This window comes from Crotalus tigris, unplaced genomic scaffold, assembly GCF_016545835.1.
Source record: "Crotalus tigris isolate CLP2741 ecotype Arizona unplaced genomic scaffold, ASM1654583v1 scf7180000018484.1034840, whole genome shotgun sequence".
Lineage (NCBI taxonomy): Eukaryota > Metazoa > Chordata > Lepidosauria > Squamata > Viperidae > Crotalus > Crotalus tigris.
The window spans coordinates 430000-451520 of record NW_024097032.1 but is presented as its reverse complement, the minus strand read 5'-3'; the positions used below and the strand labels follow the sequence as shown (position 1 = coordinate 451520).

Sequence of the window (21521 nt, the reverse complement as noted above, 5' to 3'; positions counted from 1 at the left end):
CTTGACAAATAAACATCATTTTAAATCTCAAAAGCTAAATCAGGCAAAAGTAAAATGAAGATAGCTTCTATACATTGACATTATTTGAGTATTTGCTCATATTTCTTGCTGATAACTTAGTTTAGCAGACACATAGAGATATATAAATATAGATAGGATTAGATCTTGATAGGATGGTTTTTCTGAAACTTATTCAATGCTTAATGAAATGTTCACAACATTGTGTTTATTAGAATCCCTTGAACCTGGGAAATCTATTACCGTTCCAGTAGGAATTGACTTCTGTGATTCTACACAGGCTGCTAGTTTCCAGTTATGGTAAGTTATTCTATAATGGCATTTCAAAAACAAATTACTTATATGCAGCGTAAATGAATAACATTGATATCCTATGTTAATGTATTATCTTTCAGGTTGATCATTATATTCAATTTTGAGGTGCAAAAGTTCTTTCTATCTTTATTTTTTGAAAAATAGCATAGTCATATTATGTTTATTAATTTGATTATGTTTATTTATGTCCTGCCTTTATTGGTTTTATAAATAACTCAATGCAGTGAACATACCTAATATTCCTTCCTCATCCTATTTTACCCACAACTTACAACCCTGCATGGTAGATTGGGCTGAGTGAGAGTGACTGGCCTAAAGTCATCCAGCTGGTGTTTATCTGTAAGGCAGGACTAAAATATACAAATAACATTTTCAGGGCCATTCTTTCAAGTGCAATCTACTATTTTTATGCAGTAACCATTGCTAAATGTACAGAAGACCAAGTCTTTGTGGAGAAGAATAAGAAGAATTTCTACAGTGAGTTGCTGAGCTTGACAAAGCTTTATAATGTTCTAGGTAGTAAATTAAGTTAACTCAGCCAGATGTTACATACTTGGGGGAATAATTTCTTGAGAGCTTGTGAGAAAAAACTGCAATTACAGGTAGCACTGGACTTATGACCATAACGGAGCTCATAAGTCCTAATGGTTATAAATAAGGCCATTCATGTGATTACAGCCAATTTTATGGCCTTTTTTTGTGGCAGTTGTTAAGCACTACCTGAAGCAAACCAATGGTTCACTATGGGTGATTTTGTGAGAACCAGAAGCAAATGAGGGTTCTGAGTAAAACTGTCATAAAAACGCAAACACACAACTCTGCAAATGGCCATATATGTGGGCCTTTTGCCAAGTGGCACCATGTAACTGTGGGGAATGGCTATTGGAATTTTGGAACCAGGTCATAAGTAGGGTACCCTCAGAGAAGTCCATTGTAACTTTGAATGACTAAGCAGCCTGTTCTAAGTTGAGGACTACCTGTACAAGATTAAAGGAGAGTCTTATGTATTACCTGAAAGTTGGAAATCAGAAAATGTAAGAATGTGTGGAATGTTTTTTTACAGAGGACAGGAAAGTAAATGTGGGCAAAGTTTAATTTCAGAGTAACAGAATAATAGGTTTGGAAGGGACCTTGGAGATTTTCTAGTCCAACCCCCCTACTCAGGCAGGAAACCCTATACCATTTCAGACAAATAGTTGTCCAATTTCTTCTTAAAAACTTCCAGTGTTGGAGCACCTACAACTTCTGGAGGCAAGTTGTTCCACTGATTAATTGTTCTAACTTTCAGGAAATTTCTCCTTAGTTCTAGGTTGATTAGTTTCCATCCATTGCTTCATGTCCTGCCTTCAGATGCTTTGGATAATAGGTTGATTCCCTCTTCTTCATGGCAGCCCCTTAGATGTTGAAACACTGCTATCATATCACCCTTAGTCCTTCTTTTCATTAAATTAGCCATACTCAATTCCAGCAACCGTTCTTTATATGTTTTAGCCTCCAGTGCCCTAATCATCTTTGTTGCTCTTCTCTGTACTTTTTCTAGAGTCTCAACATCCTTTTTACAACCTGGCAACCAAAACTGGATGCATTATTCCAAGCGTGGTCTTACCAAGGCATTATAGAATGGTATTAACACTACACGTGATCTCCACATGAGTTTCATTATCTCATTCCATCACTTTTAGTTCTGAATCCTTCCATTCCCTTGCTGTTGGAACTTCCCTGTTCCATCAATGGACAAATATTCTCATGTGAAGAAGTATCTGAGCCATAATGAATCATCATCATTATCATTAATCACAGCACTTTTTGCGATACATACTAGAGTCATCCATACTGCTCTTCTATTAGCTACATCCAACAATGCTGGATTCTTCTACACTTATCTTGGATAAAGCCATTGGCAGTTAATTAACCCATTTAGTCAATTCCATCCTATATTATTACAGTCTTATGTAGAGAGCTTAAGAAGGCATTCCCTTTTTAGGATATAGGAGAACAAATATATAGAATTTCCTCAATTGTCAAACTATTGCACAGATGGCTTACCAAATTGTTCTCTTTCAATCTTTTATCGACCATTCTCTTCAAATTTTCGGGAATCTCCATTTTCTTAGCATTGTTCTAAGTATTGTTCACAGACCAGATCAAGAATAACATTTATGTCATATCACATCATTTCACTTAATGACCATTCTTGGAGCTGGAAATGAGATGGACTTTGGGCTTTATTGCTTATATTATTATTCACTTTGAATGGACAGCACTAGTTATTATCTTGAGACATCCTTGGTACATCACTCACATGATTTCCACTCAGGATCACATTCAACACATTAACTTACTTTGACACAACCACATTTGATTATGACTTGCAGTTCCATTTACCATTATTGCCCTTCCAACACTGATTCTAGTAAGATTACCTATCATGCCTTCATGTTAACTGTGCTACTATAGCAGCTACTAGTCCTGTTTTTGAAATGAATGTGCAATGCTTGCCTGCTCAGGTTTCAAAGAGTCCTTAGTGATAGTGAGTTTCTCTTTCAAAGATGGAAGGCTATGTACATAAACTATGTTCTAACAGCTTTTTTGTATGGCCCTTAAGCTTAGTTATAGCAGTTCATCGCAGATTTCAAATTGTACATATGGATATCTGGTCCACAGTAGCTCACTTGAGCTTGCCAACCCTGAAACAGCCTCTGTATTTATAATTATTAGACTAGAAAATATAAAGTACTATAGAAGTCATGTTATTCTTTTTCTGTCATTTATTGCCAAAAAAACATAGTAATAGAAATCACTTAAAGCAAGATTCAGTCTTTGAATCAAGTGACTTCCTGTGGATTGGAAGTTTGAATCAATGGGCAAATGCTATTCGTCTCCCTTTCCTTTAAAAATATGAAGCATCAGTCCTGTATGGCCTGTCATTAGCAGGTACTATTGCTTGTTTTATTCATCTATTAGATGAGAAAAGGGAAATTTAAATTTCCTAGTCCAAGCCATAGCTTGTCCAAACAACAGATAAAGCATGTGGTAAAGCAGCATTTTTTTAGGGCAATCACTGCCATGTATTGAATGAATGAATGAATGAATGAATGAAAATCTGCTCTTCGTCTTAGGAAACATAACCCAGTGTAAATGATTTGCTCTTTGTTGTCAGTGGGATATTTAGTGTGAAAATGGGTGGTCAGTTTTATGTTATCATTTATTTATTCTCTCTTTTAGTTTTTCCACAGCCCTAAGGATATTTACCAATGTATTGCCATTGACTATCTGTTGGGAATCCATGTATGCATGTATCAGGATAATTTTCTCCTTCTGGCACTATGTAGATGACAGTTGTTTTGTGACTTTGAGATCACTCTCTCCCCTCTTCCATTCCCTAAAGGTCTTTATCAACTTGGCAAATTGGTGCCTTGCTTGTTCTGTTCTGTCTTTTCAGAGAAGACTGTCTTGATTTTATCTCTGAAGGGCTTTCCTCCCAACCAGCCAGCTGTCACCTTATTTTTCTTAGTTAATCTATCCAGACTCAGTGTCATTCTTCTATTATGATAAGCCAGAAATTATTGGTGCCAGCTTACTCAGGACTTTGGCAGAATTTTCCAGATATTCAGCTTAAATGGCTTGACTAGACTCTTTAGACACCTAGCTAGTTTTGTGCTTAAAGTAGGAATAGACATAGTGCCTTAACCACTACATCAGATTGGTTCTCATTAGGGGAAATAGAAGAAATTTAAAGTGCTTCAGAAGAAAGAACAGTTGAGTCACAGATAACTGTAAACCTTGCTCTTAACTAACAAAAGAATGGCCTAGGTTATGACAATTGTATTTTAGATAGATGTTCTTTTCCTACACCTGAACTTGTTTTACCAAGATCCAGAAATCAACAGTGCAAATGGGGAGAATTGAAGGGGGGGACATCTCTACAATCTTAGTTTGGAAAGGTAATCTTTTAATATTTTTATTTTCTATAACTACCAGAACTTCTATACAGGGGATGTTATTGAAGATATTTATTTATTTATTAAATTTATATGCTGCCCATCTCACTAACAAGTGACTCTGGGTGGCTTGCACACATCATAAAAACAGAAGTAGTAACATTAAAATATTAAATATAAACCCAAATTAAATATGTTAAAAAACAGGATACTATAGGTCGGAGGTGGGATGTTCTTTCTAGTTCACTAACAACCTCCAACATGGAACACCCTTATTGGGTCCCCAGGCCCACTGGCAGACTTAAGGCTCTTATGGAAGGCCAAGAGGGTAAAGGCAGATGTCACCTCGAGGGCAACGATGTTCCAGAGGATGGGAGCCATGGACCCCACCAGCTGGAATGGTTTGACTGACAGAGTTCGCAGCATGCCCCTTCTGCTAGAACAAGTTGGGTGGACCAATCCTATTGGAGTGAGACAGTTCCTTGGGTAAATTGTTGAAAGCATCCATTTCTTTTTCCAGGATCCTTTTCCCAACTAGACATGCCTGCCAGACTTCATTTAGTGCAGGTGTGTCAAACTCAATTTCATTGAGGTCCGCATCAGCATTATGATTGCCCTCAAAGGGCCAATAGCATGTAAGATTATGACAGCTCACAGTGGCCAGGTGAGCGTGGCTGGGTAGCCATGGCTGGGTGGTCACAGCCAGGTTGTCATGACTGGGTGGGCATGGCCGGCTCAACACCACTCACTGGGTGTGGCTGACTCGGGATGGCCTGGTCGGGATGAAACAAATCACACTGGCTAACTCAACATGGAGACAATTCAGTGCCCCACAAGCTACACACCTCCTCAAACTGCTGACAGCCAACCGCATGCACGCACGCACACTTGCACACACAGAGAGAGAGAGAGACCAAATTTGGGGACTTTTATCCACAGAGGAAGGAGAGGGCCTTCTCCCCAAGCCCTGGCATGATTGGCAGTTTGCAAGCTTAGATGTGGATAAAAGTATCCAAGCTTGGAATGGTTCGTGTGCGTGTGCATGTGCACAGCACACCAAAGGAGACATTCTTCTCCCAATCACAGACATCCCAGCAAAGCAGGAAGAGGAAGACAACATTGCTGATTGTGGAAGCATGGAGGAGAAAATTTGCAGGAAGCAGTTTCCTCCGAGTATTTCTGCCTTGACTTCTGCCTTGACTTCTGCTTGCTTTCTCCTTTCCTCCTCCCTCCCTCCATCCCCCCTCTTTCCTTCCCTGCCTCCCTCCTTCTCATTCCCATCTTCCTTCCTTCCTTCCCTCCTGCCACACCCAGGACAGAATGAGGAATGGGGGAGAGGGTAGCAGTGCTGTCGGTGCCTATGGCTTTCCCACGTGGGGACAGGTGGAAGATGGGACAGGGGCCGCCCTGTGAAAGGGCTGCTGGACCAATGGGTGAGGCTGGGCTGGTAAGCAAGCCATTGAGGCAGTGGCAAGCGTGGCGCTACTGCTTGGGCTCTGCACGTCAACTGCGCATCAGCCCCCTTACTCTTGCTGTCTCCTGTGTGTGCGCCTAGCTGGGCTGGGATGTGTCAGGGCTGAGGCTGTCTCTAGGGCGGCCCCGTGGGCGAAATCTAAGCATATTGCAGGTCAGATCTGGCCTGTGAGCCTTGAGTTTGACATGTCTGATTTAGTGCATAAAGGTATTAATACTGACTGAAAAAGGAAATTAACTCCTACAATAATATAAGCTAGAATTCTATGACAGAAATATCCCACACCTTGTTTCTTTTTTTGTTTAAAAGATTTGTATATGTATTCCCATCAAATGCTGTATATTGAAATATATTGAAATAAAAATAAGTAGCAGTTAGGCTATGCTATATTGCTGCTGAATTCAAAGTAGCAATGTAGGAATTAACTAGCTAAGAAATTATAGTTATCAGTGCAAAAGAACATAGATTATATAATTTTATATCCTTATATTGAAATGTAATCCAGATTTTCCATTTTCTTTGGGACTAGTGCAATACAACATTTTATAAGATTCTTGCAGATTATAAAAGAGTATTAAAAGTTTACCTTTTTCCTTTGCCTCATATAACAATATTCAGTTTCAGTGCTGAGTTACTATAGGTCACTATGCTATGGGTATATATTATACTGATCTCATGTTAAATAATATGATGCTTTAAATTTTTAATTTTTACAGACTGTTTGCATTTCAAGTGCCTCTTGCTCTATATAGTAATAATTCAGTTTCAGAGTTAAGGCCCTGAAAGCTTCAGAATTCTCTGCAGTGATGAATATAAGCAGTGTAGCATAACACATTGATTTTATGCATATCATCATCTTTATGTTTTGGGAGGTCTGCTGTATTAGTGATATATAAAAACTGATTACCTTCTCCAACATTGCCTAGTAATTGTTTATTATTTTCCTATTAGACAAACAAGAAAGATCAATATTCCTCAACACTGGTCTGTGAGTAACATCACTGTAAATAAATTTGCTTCAGACACCAGTGGTGTTTTCATTTTAATGATTTGAACAATGTGAACCCAATGACACAACTCAAACGAAGCATAGAGTTTAGAGTTGGAGGGGTAAAAAAACAAAAAAAAAATGTGGTTTTTTCCTATTTTAACACATTTAGAGGGGGGTACCTTCAAGCAACTGCCTGAATTAGTCCCTGAAGTTTTCTTGGCAAGATTTTAGAAGTGGTTTGCCATTGCCTGCTTCGTAGGGCTGAGAGGATATGACTGGCCCAAGAGCACTCAGCTGGCTTTATTTTTAATGTGGGACTAGAACTCAGGGCCTCACAATTTCCAATCCAGTGCCTTAACCACTACATCAAACTACATCATAATACCAAGAATCTTATCAGATGCAATGAACATGAGCCTGGCTAGTATTCAAAAACACTGCTAGTTAATTTCATTCTACTTATACACAAGAATCTACTAGCAGCCAAGACAAATTGGTGCTAGATAAAAGTCAATGGAATTCCCAGAGGGCTGAAGATAGGTCTCTTGTGGGAACATAGTGACTCCAAACTGATGATGCATTTTGACCCTGCCCTCAGGCTCAGCCTGGCCTTCTCCTACAGAATCTCGTGTCATTAGTTTTGTTTTTCAAGTCAAATGTGAATTAAGTATAAGTATAGAAGTAGCAGTATAGTTTAGCTTAATAAAAAGGGAATGGGATGTAACAGTTTTTGCTATAGAAATATTTTACATGTTTCTTCTGCATTTCTTCATTGAGGTATATTCTTCCTAAGTGGGGCAGGGACCTAGCAGTAAAAGCAGGAAGAAAGATCAGCAAAATAGATTCTTGTATGCCCAGGTAAAGGGACTGGAAAATGACTAACACCTGAGTACTAAATTTTATATGACTATAGGTTTAAATCTTCTCAGAGCTTACTTCCACCAAACTCAGTTTGATGAGACAATTGCAGCTGCCATTCCATTTCTGTAATGGAATGTGTGGATGACTTTGGTGGACAAGGAAAAGAGAGGCTGCCTGGGAAACAATCAGACAAGAGAAGAGAGAGTCCCAAGGGCTTAAACGGTCAGAGAAAGAAACTTAGGAAGGATCCACCCTAATAGATCAGATGATAAAGTGGCGGTGGGAAGTTTGTACCTTCAGATTTGCGAGATTCTGTCGTCTTACAGTAATGTACAATTAGTTCATCTGTTTTGTGTCTGGTTTACCAAGGAGGGTTGACAATTTCATCCATTCTAGGGACACAGCATCAGGTATCTTCTTGTCATCTATGAGAAGGGAGAATAGGTTGCTCAGGATATTTAATGGTGAAGTGCAGAAGTCTCCCTTTTACTCAAAATCATTGCAGAAGTTTTTGCTGACTAAAGAGAAATAAACAGCAAACTACCGGTTTTTCTTAGCCATTCAGACCTGATCCCCAGTGGCCAAAAGTTGTACCTTGGGGTGTTCTCTGCAGCCTGCAGTTCTATTGGCAGCCCTCTGTATTGGTGTATTACAAAGGTAAAAGACCTCTATGATGACTAGAAATTGTTTCCATCTCCCGAAACCACTTACATTGTATGTCATAGGTAATAGATTTTTCTCTTACACTTTTTAAACAGGGCATATGTTTTATCTACACTGGTCTTTCAAATGACTTTACATTTGTTTGGAATATTTTATATCCACATTTCAAGGACCAAATATATGTGGCATTCATTTATAGTTAAGGGAAGATTCACGGCATAAAACAATTCTGATGATAATTATTTCCTTATATTGTTCGAAAAGGAAGAACTTTGTCTTACATCAAATGTAATTGATCCTGAAGCAGTGTAATCACAATTACTCACTTTCTTAATTAGCCTGCCCAAAATCAGAAAATGGAAACCGATCGGCAGTGTTTAAATCAATAGCTTTGTAGTAAGGCTTGGGTGGGGAGGGAGATAATGGTAATGGGTAGATCAATTGGTTTAGATGCCATTCATTGACTGTGTGTTTTGCATCACAAAATCTACACTTTTAAACTACCCAATATATTGGAGCTAGTAATTCAGGAAAAAACAAGCTGTATAAAAAAGTAAAAATTAATAATACAACATTTAGAATTATTTTATTAAGGGGTTCCTTCTATAAATTATGGTAAAGAGGAAAAACCTAACAAAGAAATAAAAATGTTTGAAAGTGTTCTTTGATAAATGCTATTTTTATTAGGCTATGCTTTGAAGAAAAATTAATTTCTCTTTAATTAAAGAATCTTAAAGTTACAACATGCTTTACAAGAGTTAGGAAGTTGTTTATATTGCATATTCATAATTGTACGGGTTTTCTTAAAATACTTCATATTTTATTTACTTTTTACCAGTTGAAGTTTTGGATGATCAGATTACTAAAAAGGTTACAGTATAAAATAATGTAATTAATATTTTTGGATTAAATTATGATCAATCACTATTTCACTCTGTGTGAAATCATGTGATAAATTCATTTTTTCTTTTTTATATTACAGTAGAATGCAGCATTAAAGAACCACTGTATTTCCCCAAGCTTTATTAGCTTCATGAATAGTATATAGCAATTTGCTTTGTTAATTTCTCACTTATAAGTGAATCTTAATGTATACTTTGTAAAAACCAATATACTGTATAGAGCATATTCACATTCATTTATAAAGATCAATATATTCAGTTACATAATAAAAATTCCAGGATCTAGGTAGCTGGGATCTCCAAACCTCTTGTCAAACAAAATGTTAAATAATGCAAGGGAGGGTTTTCTAATTTGAAAAAATTATATTCCTTGCTTTGCACCTGAATTTAAACCCTTGGGGTAAGCTATACAGCACTTAATAATATGTTAAATTTTGGGAAATCACAACATTTTTGCGATAGACAAATGTTTTCTTTTTCTTTTAAATAGTTAATTCTTCTGGGGAGGTAAGTTAACTATTTAATGTGGACTTATTTTCTTTAATGTGTGGTACAGGTTTTTAGAATTGTTACTTTCAAAGCCTCATTGAGCATATTAATAAAAATTTGTTTTTTATTTTATCTACTATTTATCTGCTAAATAAAAGAAGCATCACTTATATATTTATCATTATATTTACTTATTTAGTAATCAATATCATTTCATATTTATAAGATCAAAAGTCCATTCAAACCAATAACAAATGTTTGTGGTTAGTTTAAATACCTTGGATATTAATCAAATTGATTTTTACATTAAGAATTATTGTACTAATATTTGTAAAGACAATAAAAGGAACTTTCCATTGATTATGGACTAATTTACTATTAGCATTCTGCAATAAAATAATATTTTCATGCATCTCTAATACTCAAAAAGCATCCTAGTCTATCTGACAAGCATGTTATTATTTTAAATTGTCCAGCTTTATTGTCAGTCATGGCTGACAGGGGAAAGAAAGTTAATTGGGTTAGAACTGGACTACTTCTTGGATGGAGACTGCCAGAAAATTCTAAAGGTCTAGGTTTAGATCAAGAAATTTAAAAAAAAAAGGCAGAAGAAAGCAAATCAATTCCTTATAATTGTCATGATGCTATATGAACACTTCCATGCAATCACCAGTGCAGCTTGAAGGAGTCTTCATTTTTTATTATTATGGGAGACCACTATATTTGCAGAATTAGTGTTATTGTGTTTGATTTATATTTTATCTTTTCTCTCAGGTGTGCTTTTTTCATCCTGTGCACTAAATTGTTAATGTTTTCTGATTCAACTACGTGGACTCTTAATTTTATAAACACATGCCTGAATTTCCAGGTTCCCAGGCACATAAACCATGAAATAGAGAAAGTCATGAACTGTCTTTACAACTAACAGTTTTAACATTTCAAGTATTTATTGGTCCGTTTTGTAAGATGAACAAAAATATTTCCTTTGCTCTCTCTCTCTCATGTGTATTGTAGACTGTTTTGTTTGTTTCTCCACTCTTCTCATAGTGGCTCCTCACTCTTATTTTCACCTTATATTTTTATTTTAATTATTTAACAAGTGAAGCTGTACAGTGACTTAATCTACAGGCATGGGGTCATTGTGAGGAACCTTAAGATACGCCTGATTTTTTTTTTTTCAAGTTCAGAGGAGGCTCTGAATCTAATCTAAGAAGGAAAAATGTAATACAGTACCTGATTGCTCTACTTGTACTTGAATTTTCTGAAGGACCTTTTAGAAATATCCATATTAGATACAGTAGGGAAAGCAAGGAAGATTGAGAAACATAGCATGGGAAAATAAGTGTGGTATTGAATCCTCAGGATCCAAACATTTTCTACTATACCTTTGGTTTAAATTCCATTGTTAGCAATACAGAGGGAAATTAATTTTAAAAATTACTAGGAAAAGTAACCAAATTTCATTTCCATCTTGCCATTTTGTCATTGGTGCACTGCAGGATTCATGGCATCCTTCTGCCTTGCCTCATGTTTTGGATACAATTTACCATTATAGGAGACAGTTGTACTTTTTGGACTGCTTTTAATCTCTATATTTTAACTTTGTTCTGTGGTACCTAAAAAAGGAATCTTATGCCAAAGGATTATTAAAGTGATGAGTAATAAACCGTAAAAAAATTAGGTAAGCCAGTGTCTGTGGAGATTCTCAGTCATCCAGGCCATGGTTGTCCCAGAGGTGCTTTTTCAAACGGCAACTGGATTTTCTTTGTTTCTTCTCAAAGATGTTTTGCTTCTCATCCAAGAAGCATCCTCGGTTCTGACTAAATGCTGGGCATGCTTCTTGGATAAGAAACTAATTTGACAAAAAATAAGATACACATGCCTTTTGAAAAAGCACCTTTGGGACTACCTAACCAGTGATAAAAAGAAAATGAACATAATAAATAAAAACTATGCTGAAAATTAAAATGAGCTTTTCTCTTTCTTCTCTGTATTCTGGTAAGAGTAAACTTATTTTTAGTTAGGGAAAAATCAGTTTATATATATATATATATATATATTAAAAAATGTCTCTCACCTGTCGATTTTCCCCCCCACAGTACAAAGGATGATCAGTTCAGTGTTAGTATTCAGCCTCCAGTTGGAGAGTTACTTTTATCAGTAACTATGACAGAAAAGGACTTCAGGAAAGAAAGAGGTGAGAAATAAATTTAAAATTATATAAATAAATTATCCTCCTGTAAAATATTGTAAGCATCCCGGATATCTCCAGTTCTAGTGTTTCACGTGGCATATTTCAAGTAATCAGCTATGAGATTATATAGCCATGTCATCAAAAGCTTCACAATGCCTGAAGTGTCTCCTTGGACAAGCACTTCTCCTTTTCTCCTTTTCCCTCTTTCTACCATGTGGTGATTTCACTGCAAATACCAAAAAATGGTATTAAGGCAGACCTCTTCATTATGCCTAAAATATAAGGACGTCTTTTGTATTAAATAAAATGTTCCTCTGAATTGAGCTCTGCTCCTGACAAAATATCCATGCAGCTTTCTCTTGTATGGAAATAATTTTTCACTCGAATGTTTTTCAATTTCTCTGTCTACCCTAAAAGCCCTAGTATTTCCTGGTAGTTCTCCATCCAAATATTAACCAGGCTTCACCCTGCTTAGCTTCCATTGGCAAACATGCTCAGACAGGTTCTATCAGCTGTTCCATATTTCATATGCTTCTTTAAATGGCTTATATGAGATTATACTCTCATATCGTCAGTTATTCCAGTGTAGTATATCACATTCCCCCCCCCAAAAAACCCCCAAAAGTGTGTTTTTGTTAAAGAAACAAAGTACATCAGAATAATACTTTTCCTTAATAATAATAGTAGTAAAGTTGGAAGAGATCTTGGAGGTCATCTAGTCCAACCCCCTGCTCAGGCAGGAAACCCTACACCATTTCGGACAAATGGCTGTCCAGTCTCTTCTTAAAAACTTCCAGTGTTGGAGCATTTACTGCTTCTGGAGGCAGGCTGTTCCACTGATTAATTGTTCTCACTGTCAGGAAGTTTTTCCTTAGTTCTAGGTTGCTTCTCTCCTTTATTAGTTTCTACCCATTGCTTCTTGTCCTGCCTTCAGGTGCTTTGGAATATAGCTTAATTCCCTCTTCTTTATGGCAGCCCCTGAGATATTGGAACACTGCTATCATGTCCCCCCTTGTCCTTCTCTTCGTTAAACTAGACATACCCAATTCTAGCAACCGTTCCTTATATGTTTTAGCCTCCAGTCCCTTAACCACCTTCTTGCATTCAGTGGCTTGAAATAATAACTCAGCAGTTATTTCAGTTAGATATTAAAAATAAGGCCAGTAATTTCTTTTTTGAATTTGTTGATAAATTTACTTTTCTTTACTTTTCTTACTTCTTGCTGGCCTAAAGCCTACCTTACATGAGGCCAACAACCAAGGTGAGTGAGCCTTTGAATTTTCTCATATTTTTTGTGAACAATTTCCTTTAACATCTCAAATTGCTTTCCAGCAGTGTAGTTTTAAGCAAAATGGGATATTGTACTCTGTCCCTCTCCCATTCTTATTGTGTGCTTGCTTGCCTGGTGTTTGATTGAGTTTTCTATGCTTAAATGTGACTGAGAGCTTTCCCCCCCCCCATGACTAGCCATTCAGAACCAAGAGTGCATAGAAAAAGTGCACTTTGAGAATAGCTGTGGCCCTCTATGGAGTTGTTGCCAAAATTCCTTTTTCTTCTGCCATTTTACTTCTGATGTTGTTGATTATTTGTCTGAATACATCTGGCAGTTGTTTGCTATGTTTAATAGAGCAGAAAGGCTACTCTGAATAAGCTATTTGAAAATTTGTTTATATGAAATATTTGTAAATCCATTGAAGCCTCTTGACATTTCACTATGACTCTATCTGTCTTCCTGAATTCATTCTTTGATGTAGGACTGGTGCTGTGAAATTTACATCTAGTTTTTAAAAAGTTAGGGTTAAAAGTTAAATGTTTCAGCTATTTGATGAAATTCATAATAATAAAAGTCTTCATTCTTAGCTTTATTTGTTTTATAAATAAGATTAAGAAGCTATTGAGAAAATATAGAAAAGGGAATTCTTAAGCAGAACTATTAAATCAGATTGTATCCAGATTTGGCTGATGCAGACAGACTTGGAAAGGCAGACTTCCTGCAGCTGAAATCCCCCAAATATTGTATAATATCAAGGATGCCTGCTAAATGAATATGTCCATATTATGATGCAGGAAACATAAAATCAAGCAGAGGTATCTTGCTCAAGAGTTTTCTGCTCATAGGTTTCCCCAGGGGGAAACTTCCATGAATAGAAGGACATCCCAGCTTCTCATATCAAAGACATACCATTTAGCATTTCTCTCCAACCTTTGTGCAGCATTTCAAGTAATTGTAGAGGCTTACATGGAAAGGAAGACTTATAAAATATGCAGTCTACTTCTAGCTCTCTGATAAGTTCCCCTAGCACACTACCACATAAAATGATATGATGGGTTTCTGTTTAGTTTGTTGCTGCAACAAGCTAGCCCATTGTGCTGTATTCAATAAACTGTAATTAAATAAGCAATGGCTTAATGTGATATATAAACTCAACCACTACTAATAGTGAAATCCAGTATATATTGTGTCTACTTAGAAATAATCCCTATTCCTATCAATAGCATCTGATTAAATTTGCATATATTTGCAGTATAACTCTCAAATAGGATTCTCCTAATTTCTCATAGTCTTTTATGGTAAAAGGCCTTCCAAGAATAATAATGAAATCAATATAGAGTGATTTCTAAGTTTTATTTCTTTTCTGAGGGCCTCAGACCTTTGTATCTAGTAATACTTCATTTCATAGTTCTTCATTTCTAAAATATGTTTTGAAGTAACAGGATTTCTTAAAATAACAATAACCTTTGGAATTATTTTTACAACAAAATAAACAAAAATATTTGCAATATAATGTGTATGATGAATGCTGATATCCCTGCTTAGGATTTTTAAGTAGCCTGAAAAGATGGGGAGGGGTACTAGTGCACATGTTGTACTTGATTGGCGTTTTTGTGCTATCTCTTCCCTTCTAACATAGTTTGAAGCAGCAGCTGAAATTTGTCTGATTTTGCTCTCCATAATCATTTTAAATTATGTCTGTCCTTTAGCTTATGCTTCCAATTTCCAATATTGAGCAGTATTTATTGATGCAAATCATTTAATAATTCCAGTGCTAATTCTTTCTGTAATATGATAGGCTATCACGCTTCACATAGGTCTCATACTGTTTTCCTTAAATACCCAGAATTCTTTAGGAAGAAGCCAAAAGATCTAATCTCTGTCAATGATTGTAATATTATGTTAGCATTTTTATAATGTCAGTTACAAAAAATCCTACAACCTTTGTGTTTCCAGCTTTATGCTACAGTTTAATTTGCTTGATTATTCATTAGGAATGCCTTTATTATACATAGTTATAATTAGATACAAGATCTGCAAATATTTTATTTTTGAAATCTTAATTCTTTTCAGCTACAGTTTTTTTTAAACTTTCTATTGTGGTCCAAGTGCTGGCAATAGATTTCATTTATATTTATATATATATATATATATATATATATATATATAGATATATATATATATATATATATATTAAGGCTGTATCTTTAAAAAGAGAAAAGAAAAGGAAAAGGTCCAAGTGCAGGCAATAGATTTCATATATATATATATATCATATATATATATATATATATATATATATATATATATATATATATATATATATATATTAAGGCTGTATCTTTAAAAAGAGAAAAGAAAATCCACAAAATGTATGCTTGATTTTTATCAAGATTTATGCTTACAACATTTTCTGTCTCTCTAACAAGCAAGGTGCTAATTCTTTAAATGGTCAGCCATTCCCTATTTTCTGGCCTTTAACTACCACAAGCAATCATATTTGATGCCCCTTAATTAGAGCACCTTTTTTCTTTTCAGGTTCTTTTCCACCTCAGCAATCGAGACAATACATTTGCTTACCATGCTAAGTGTTCTTTTGCATGTAAATTAATCTTGATTCAGTTTACACTGTCATGCTGAGTGGTACAAATTGCCTATAACAATAAAACAGCATGAGTTAAAAATAAAGGGGGTGGTGGTAGTGGTAAGGCAGATTGAATGTGTGCCTTACTTGATAGGATGTTACTTTGCTTTATGCCAATACATTAGTCAATGATAATGAATCTTCTGTTCTAAAAAGCATGGTTTAGTTGATTTTTTAAATTTTACTTCAATGGAGCAGTACCTTGTCTTTACAGAACAAGTTAGAGAAACCATTAATGACAAGAGTGTTAAGGTTAAATATGAAGCAAAGCATTCACTTCTCTGAGTGCTATCCATCTTTCCATTTACAGGAGCTTGACAAAAGTACTGGCTTTGTACAATATTTCCCTTAATTACATGGTACGGAAAACAGGCTTTTAACATAAACATAGTTGAATTCATTTATTCAGCATTTGCTCTTCAATAGAGCTTAATGGAGAAGGTTTAAATCCTTAATGAGTACACACATCTCTCAACAATGTTATCTCAGTCCTCTGCTTTTGCTTAAAAGCAGCCTTAGATGGCTTCTGTATTTTTTCAAAGCATTTTCCTAATGTCAAATTTTAAATATCTGCAACAGAACATACAGGTCTAACTAAATTTTCTGTTTTTAAAAAAGCTGGATAATGTTCATATTTTCTTGAGTGAAACATTTGGCTTAAAAGAAAAAAATACCCTTTGATATTAAAGCAAATTAAACATGTTAAATACTTCTAAATATATTTTTCTGCTTCTAGCACTAACCTTTACTGTTTTCTGCCTATCATTTAGCCATGCCTGAATGGACTTTGAAATGGGACTTGAACGTGCTTATTCTTTCCTTATGATCCCAGTAAGCAGAGAGATGTGTGTCTCAGTATTGTTTGCACTAAAAGTCTATGACACATTAGCTATTACTGGCAAGAGTTTTCACAAATCAGTAGTCAGGCTTCATGTGATACACTTGAGACAGAGAGACTGGCCCTGTGTTATGTCTCTTTATTTTGTTTCTTGCACTGACTTCAAATCCAGTGTCTTATCTTTCCATGTACACTTTTTAAGTAGACATTTAAGGGGAATATTCAGAATAATGCATTTGTTCTTTTGGTGTACCGGTAATTGAAAGAGCTAAATGTTGTTCAAGCTTTGTAGAGGTAGGAAACTTAGCTATTCTGTCTGTTGCTACTCAATATCTTATTGTCAGCTGCGGAGAATTATCAAAAAGTACTTTACTTCATGCAATTGAAATTTGAATAACAGGAATAATTGGTCGTATTCTGTGTACTGTATTCTTAAAAATTATACCAAAATCCCCTTAAAAAGAAGAGTTAAACTTTTAATAAAAACCTAGTGCATTCTCAGGTGCTGTACATTGTCTTTAATATTAATTGCATTGATACTCAGCTTTCACTGTTTCAGGAAGGCTGACTGGTATGAATGAATTATCCGCTACAGTCTCTGTGGCACCACAGAATACTACACGTCTTATGATACAGCAGAAGGTAACAAGCATAGCAAACCTTGGTGGAGTTCCTTGTGGTGAAGATAACGTCCACAGGTAATCTCTGTGTAAAGTCTGTAAAGTTTAATATAGAAATTTTATATATCAATAGCTACTTAATGTTTCATTCAAAGTCAGGTTTGGTCTCTAGCACACTTAAATGATATTGATTTATTAATTGTGAATGCCCATTTTTAATTATAGCAATAATATCTTCTAGCAATATCCCAATTAACTCCAGCAATCTGTTTATAAATAATGTTCCACTTGTATGTGAATATATATAAAAATCAGAGGGAATGGTAGGTAAATTGTTTGTGCTTCCAGTTTGACCACTTACTACAAGAAATATTCCTAAACAATTGTAACACTTAGGAGTAAGATGTGGAAAATGGCAAAAAAGCCACACTCATATTGGGAATTTGTACACTATGTCATTTCTAATAGATTTTTGTTATTTCCATAATTTTCCCTTAATGATAACTATTATTTCAGAATTACTAAATAATTATTATCTGCTCCTATCGTATTTGGCTCCTATTTTTAAACTTCCTTCCTTTGGCACTTTTTCTCTTTATTAGGGACTTTCTGTATCCTTATGAATGCATTACTGGATAAAATAAGAAATCAGTACTCATCAATGTACAGAAAAACAGGATTAAAAGAAAATATTGCATAGGCCGCTGCAAATTAACTGTTTTTGTTAAATTTAATAAATACAGGTTAAATAGCTACAGGATTAAATAACAAAGCTATAGAGAAAACCAATGCATCAGCTATTTTCTTTATATAATTATGTGTTAATAGAAAAAAGGTTATCATTTTCTAAACTTTAGAAATCTGTAGGTTTTCAGAATGATACTGTTGTAATAACTAAAGTAAATTTGCTGTAGCAAAAACTGTTCTTTATTACAAACAAGCCCATCAGATTATTGAACATTATCCTGAATTACAAGTAAATATATTACTGTTGCAGCTCAAGATGGCAACTGATTAAGTAAAAAAGATTTGTTAGTCTTTAGGTGCTACCAAATTATTTGTTTTTACATTCTAAAGGTTTTACTAAATAATTGAATAGAAAAATAGAAAGTTATGTAACTCTGAAAATAATGATTAAGCTGAGCTATAATGAAGGATGGATGAACATGTCATTGGAAGGCATAGAAAATATTTGATAGTGGCAGGAGAGTCAAGGAGAAACAAGGGAATCTTAGGAAAGAAAATATTGAAGAAACAAATGCCTAAGGGGAAGCCAACTGTAATAAATTAGACCTTGAAAAATAAGCTGAAACAAGGGAAGAGTACTGAGTAATTTAGGATCTGTGACAAAAATATTCTCATGAAGATGTAAGAAAAAAGGATGAAGAAAAGCTAACTACAGGGTGTGTGAGAAGTTTGTTAAACAGATTCTTGCCTTAAGTAGAAATATTACAATTGATTGAGTATCGTTGGAAGATTTCTTTGAGAATGCGTGTATTTTTTAAAATAATGAGTTGTATTTAAACATTAGCATTACACAGTTTGAAATTCATTTCTGGACTGAAAAACAGTATGTGATGCAGCCTTTAAAAGGGAAACACTACAATTTTACTAACATTGAATATGAACCTTATCTTAATGTTCATATTTTTAAGGTAAATGTTTAATCATCATCATCATAATTACATCCTGCAACAATATCATTAACACCATCAAACAATATCTGTCTATCCCAGGTCCTTGGGAAGGACTCGATACATGGCTAAAAATGCCAAATCCAGTCTAAACATCGGGCCAACTGTGTGACAAACCATAATAATAAAAACAGCCCTTATAATAAAAGAAAACACTGGTGTGCTATTAACTGACAATAGTATTTACTTGGCCAAAATCTAAGAGATTAGTTATACTGAAGGACAGAGGTCCCCAACCTTTTGGGCACCAAGGACCAGTTCCATGGAGAAAGGTTTTTCCGTGGACCAGAGGGTGCATGGTTTTGTGTGCTGCCTGCATCTCGTGGATGGGTCTTTGCTTGTTTGTGCAGCCCAGTTGCTGATATGCCATGGCCCAGTACTAGTCCACGGACGGGGGGTTGGGGACCCCTACTTTAGGAAACTTCCAGCCTTCATCAGTAAGCTGAAATTATATGTCTTTTCTAGTGCTATTTTAATAGAATAAGTTGAACATTACTTACATGTGATTGTTACACCAAAATTTACATTTTATTTTATTGTATTTGAAAAGCTGTAAAATTCATTGTGCATACATTTTCTGAACTTTCAGACTTATGGCACATATCAAATTTCAGAACAATAAATACCTATGCTTGCTGACTTCTCAATATAACAAACAGTTCCCATTTTAGAGAATTAGGCAGAAACATTTGTTCACTTTTCAGTAATACGAATGAATTAAAACTCAATTTCTATTTCAAAACATTCAATAATCACTTTAAAAACTATACTTGGTTTTATTGATCAAGTTGACAAATTGTGCAGTTGAATGCAAAATAAAGCTTCTAAAATAAGATTCTTTTCTTGTCTATGTGTTTCTGATGGAAAATGGAGCATTATGAAAGAAAAAATATTGCAGATGGTCTATTTATGTATGAGTTGAGCATTTTACTAATGTTTTCAACTTTTGCTTTTGCTGAAGTCCTTCCCTATAAAAATGATTGCTTTTATCTTAATCAAATATGCAAATATGTTACGTTATGTTAGGTTATATTATTATAAACATTAATTATACTATACTGTACTGTACTATATTAATATTAGCATAGCATGGCATGGCATAACATAGCATAGCAGGTTTGGTTCTCAATTGCTGTATCATTCTATCAATGCATTCAGTGGTCAAGGAACCACTATAATAGTTCTTTTGATTTTCAACAGAATGTTATAGGGAAATGCAATTATGAATACATGTAGTCCTTAACTTATGGCCACAACTGAGCTCAAAATTTCCATTGCTAAGCAAGACAATTGTTAAGTAAGTTTTGCCCCATCTTATGACCTTTTTGCCACCGTTGTTAAGTGAATCACGGTAGTTGTTAAATTAGTAGCACAGTTGTTAACTGAATCTGGCTTCCCCATTGACTTTGCTTGTCAGAAGGTCGCAGAAGGTGATCACATGACTCTGGGACACAACAACCAGAATAAATACATGAAAGTTGCCAAGCATCCAAATTTTGATCATGTGACCATGAGGATGCTAGAACAGTTGTAAGTGTGAAAAATGGTCATAAATCACTTTTTTCATGCCATTGTAACTTCATGCCACTTGTCTCTAAATGAATGGTTGTAAGTCGAGGACTACCTGTACACAGTTCCTTTTCCTTTACTGAGGAAGAGATTTTTCACAGATTTATGTCTATATGTATTTTTATGGCAGTCAAACATATTATATATTTTAAAAATTCTATGAAATTTTATGACAATTAGAAAGGACTATGAATAAATGAATTTTATTTACTTCCATTCTTAGTGTTGTTAAGAGTCGGGTAGCATACAAGATGATGGTGATGATGTTTTCACTATACTCTGAGAAGTTTCATTACTGCCTATATATACATATACATATACATACACATACACATACACATACACATACACATACATACACACACACACACACACACACACACACACACATATATATATATATATATATATGTGTGTGTGTGTTTTCTGAGGTTTTCGCGGGTATTTGTATGTAGGTCTTTGGTTGTTCGGGTTTTCTCCCACGTAAAATTGGAAGTGTCTTGGCGACGTTTCGACGAAGTCCCATTCGTCATCTTCAGGCTGGTGCTTTCAGCTTCATGCCTCGAGCAGCATATATATATATATATATATATATATATATATATATATATATATATATATATATATATATATATATATATATATATATTGTCTTAGAAAACTGAAAGAAGGTTGATGTAATTAAAATTTCTTCATCTGGTTCAAACAACAGCTCTGTTTTAGTGATCACTGTGAATGAGTGATGTGCCTGTATATCTGGCTCCTGCTTCTCTATTCTGTCCCAAATAAACAGATAGAAATAGTTTCACCTGTGAGACTTCTGAACTGAGAAATCATATTATGATTCATTATATGCTTTGCAAAACACAGTTCATATACCATGAACAAACCTTGATTTATTATTTACAGTGAGGGAAAAAATTATTTGATCCCCTGCTAATTTTGTATGACAAAGAAATGATCAGTCTATAATTTTAATGGTAGGTTTATTTTAACAGTGAGAGACAGAATAACAACAAAAAATCCAGAAAAACG

The 21521-nt window shown here is 34.9% G+C and overlaps 1 protein-coding gene across 4 annotated transcripts in view; it reads left to right on the top strand.

The window, feature by feature from the left end:
* AP3B1 (adaptor related protein complex 3 subunit beta 1) overlaps positions 1–21521 on the top strand; it is a 170089-nt gene that overhangs the window by 130683 nt on the left and 17885 nt on the right. For 2 of the 4 annotated variants that reach the window (XM_039352816.1, XM_039352815.1), the window contains exons 24-26: positions 234–318; positions 11754–11851; positions 17163–17301. In XM_039352816.1, coding sequence (XP_039208750.1) covers positions 234–318; positions 11754–11851; positions 17163–17301 — 322 coding nt within the window. Of the gene's footprint in view, positions 1–233; positions 319–11753; positions 11852–13081; positions 13110–17162; positions 17302–21521 lie in introns of those variants that run through there. The other 2 variants (XM_039352817.1, XR_005557848.1) reach the window with 2 other exon arrangements.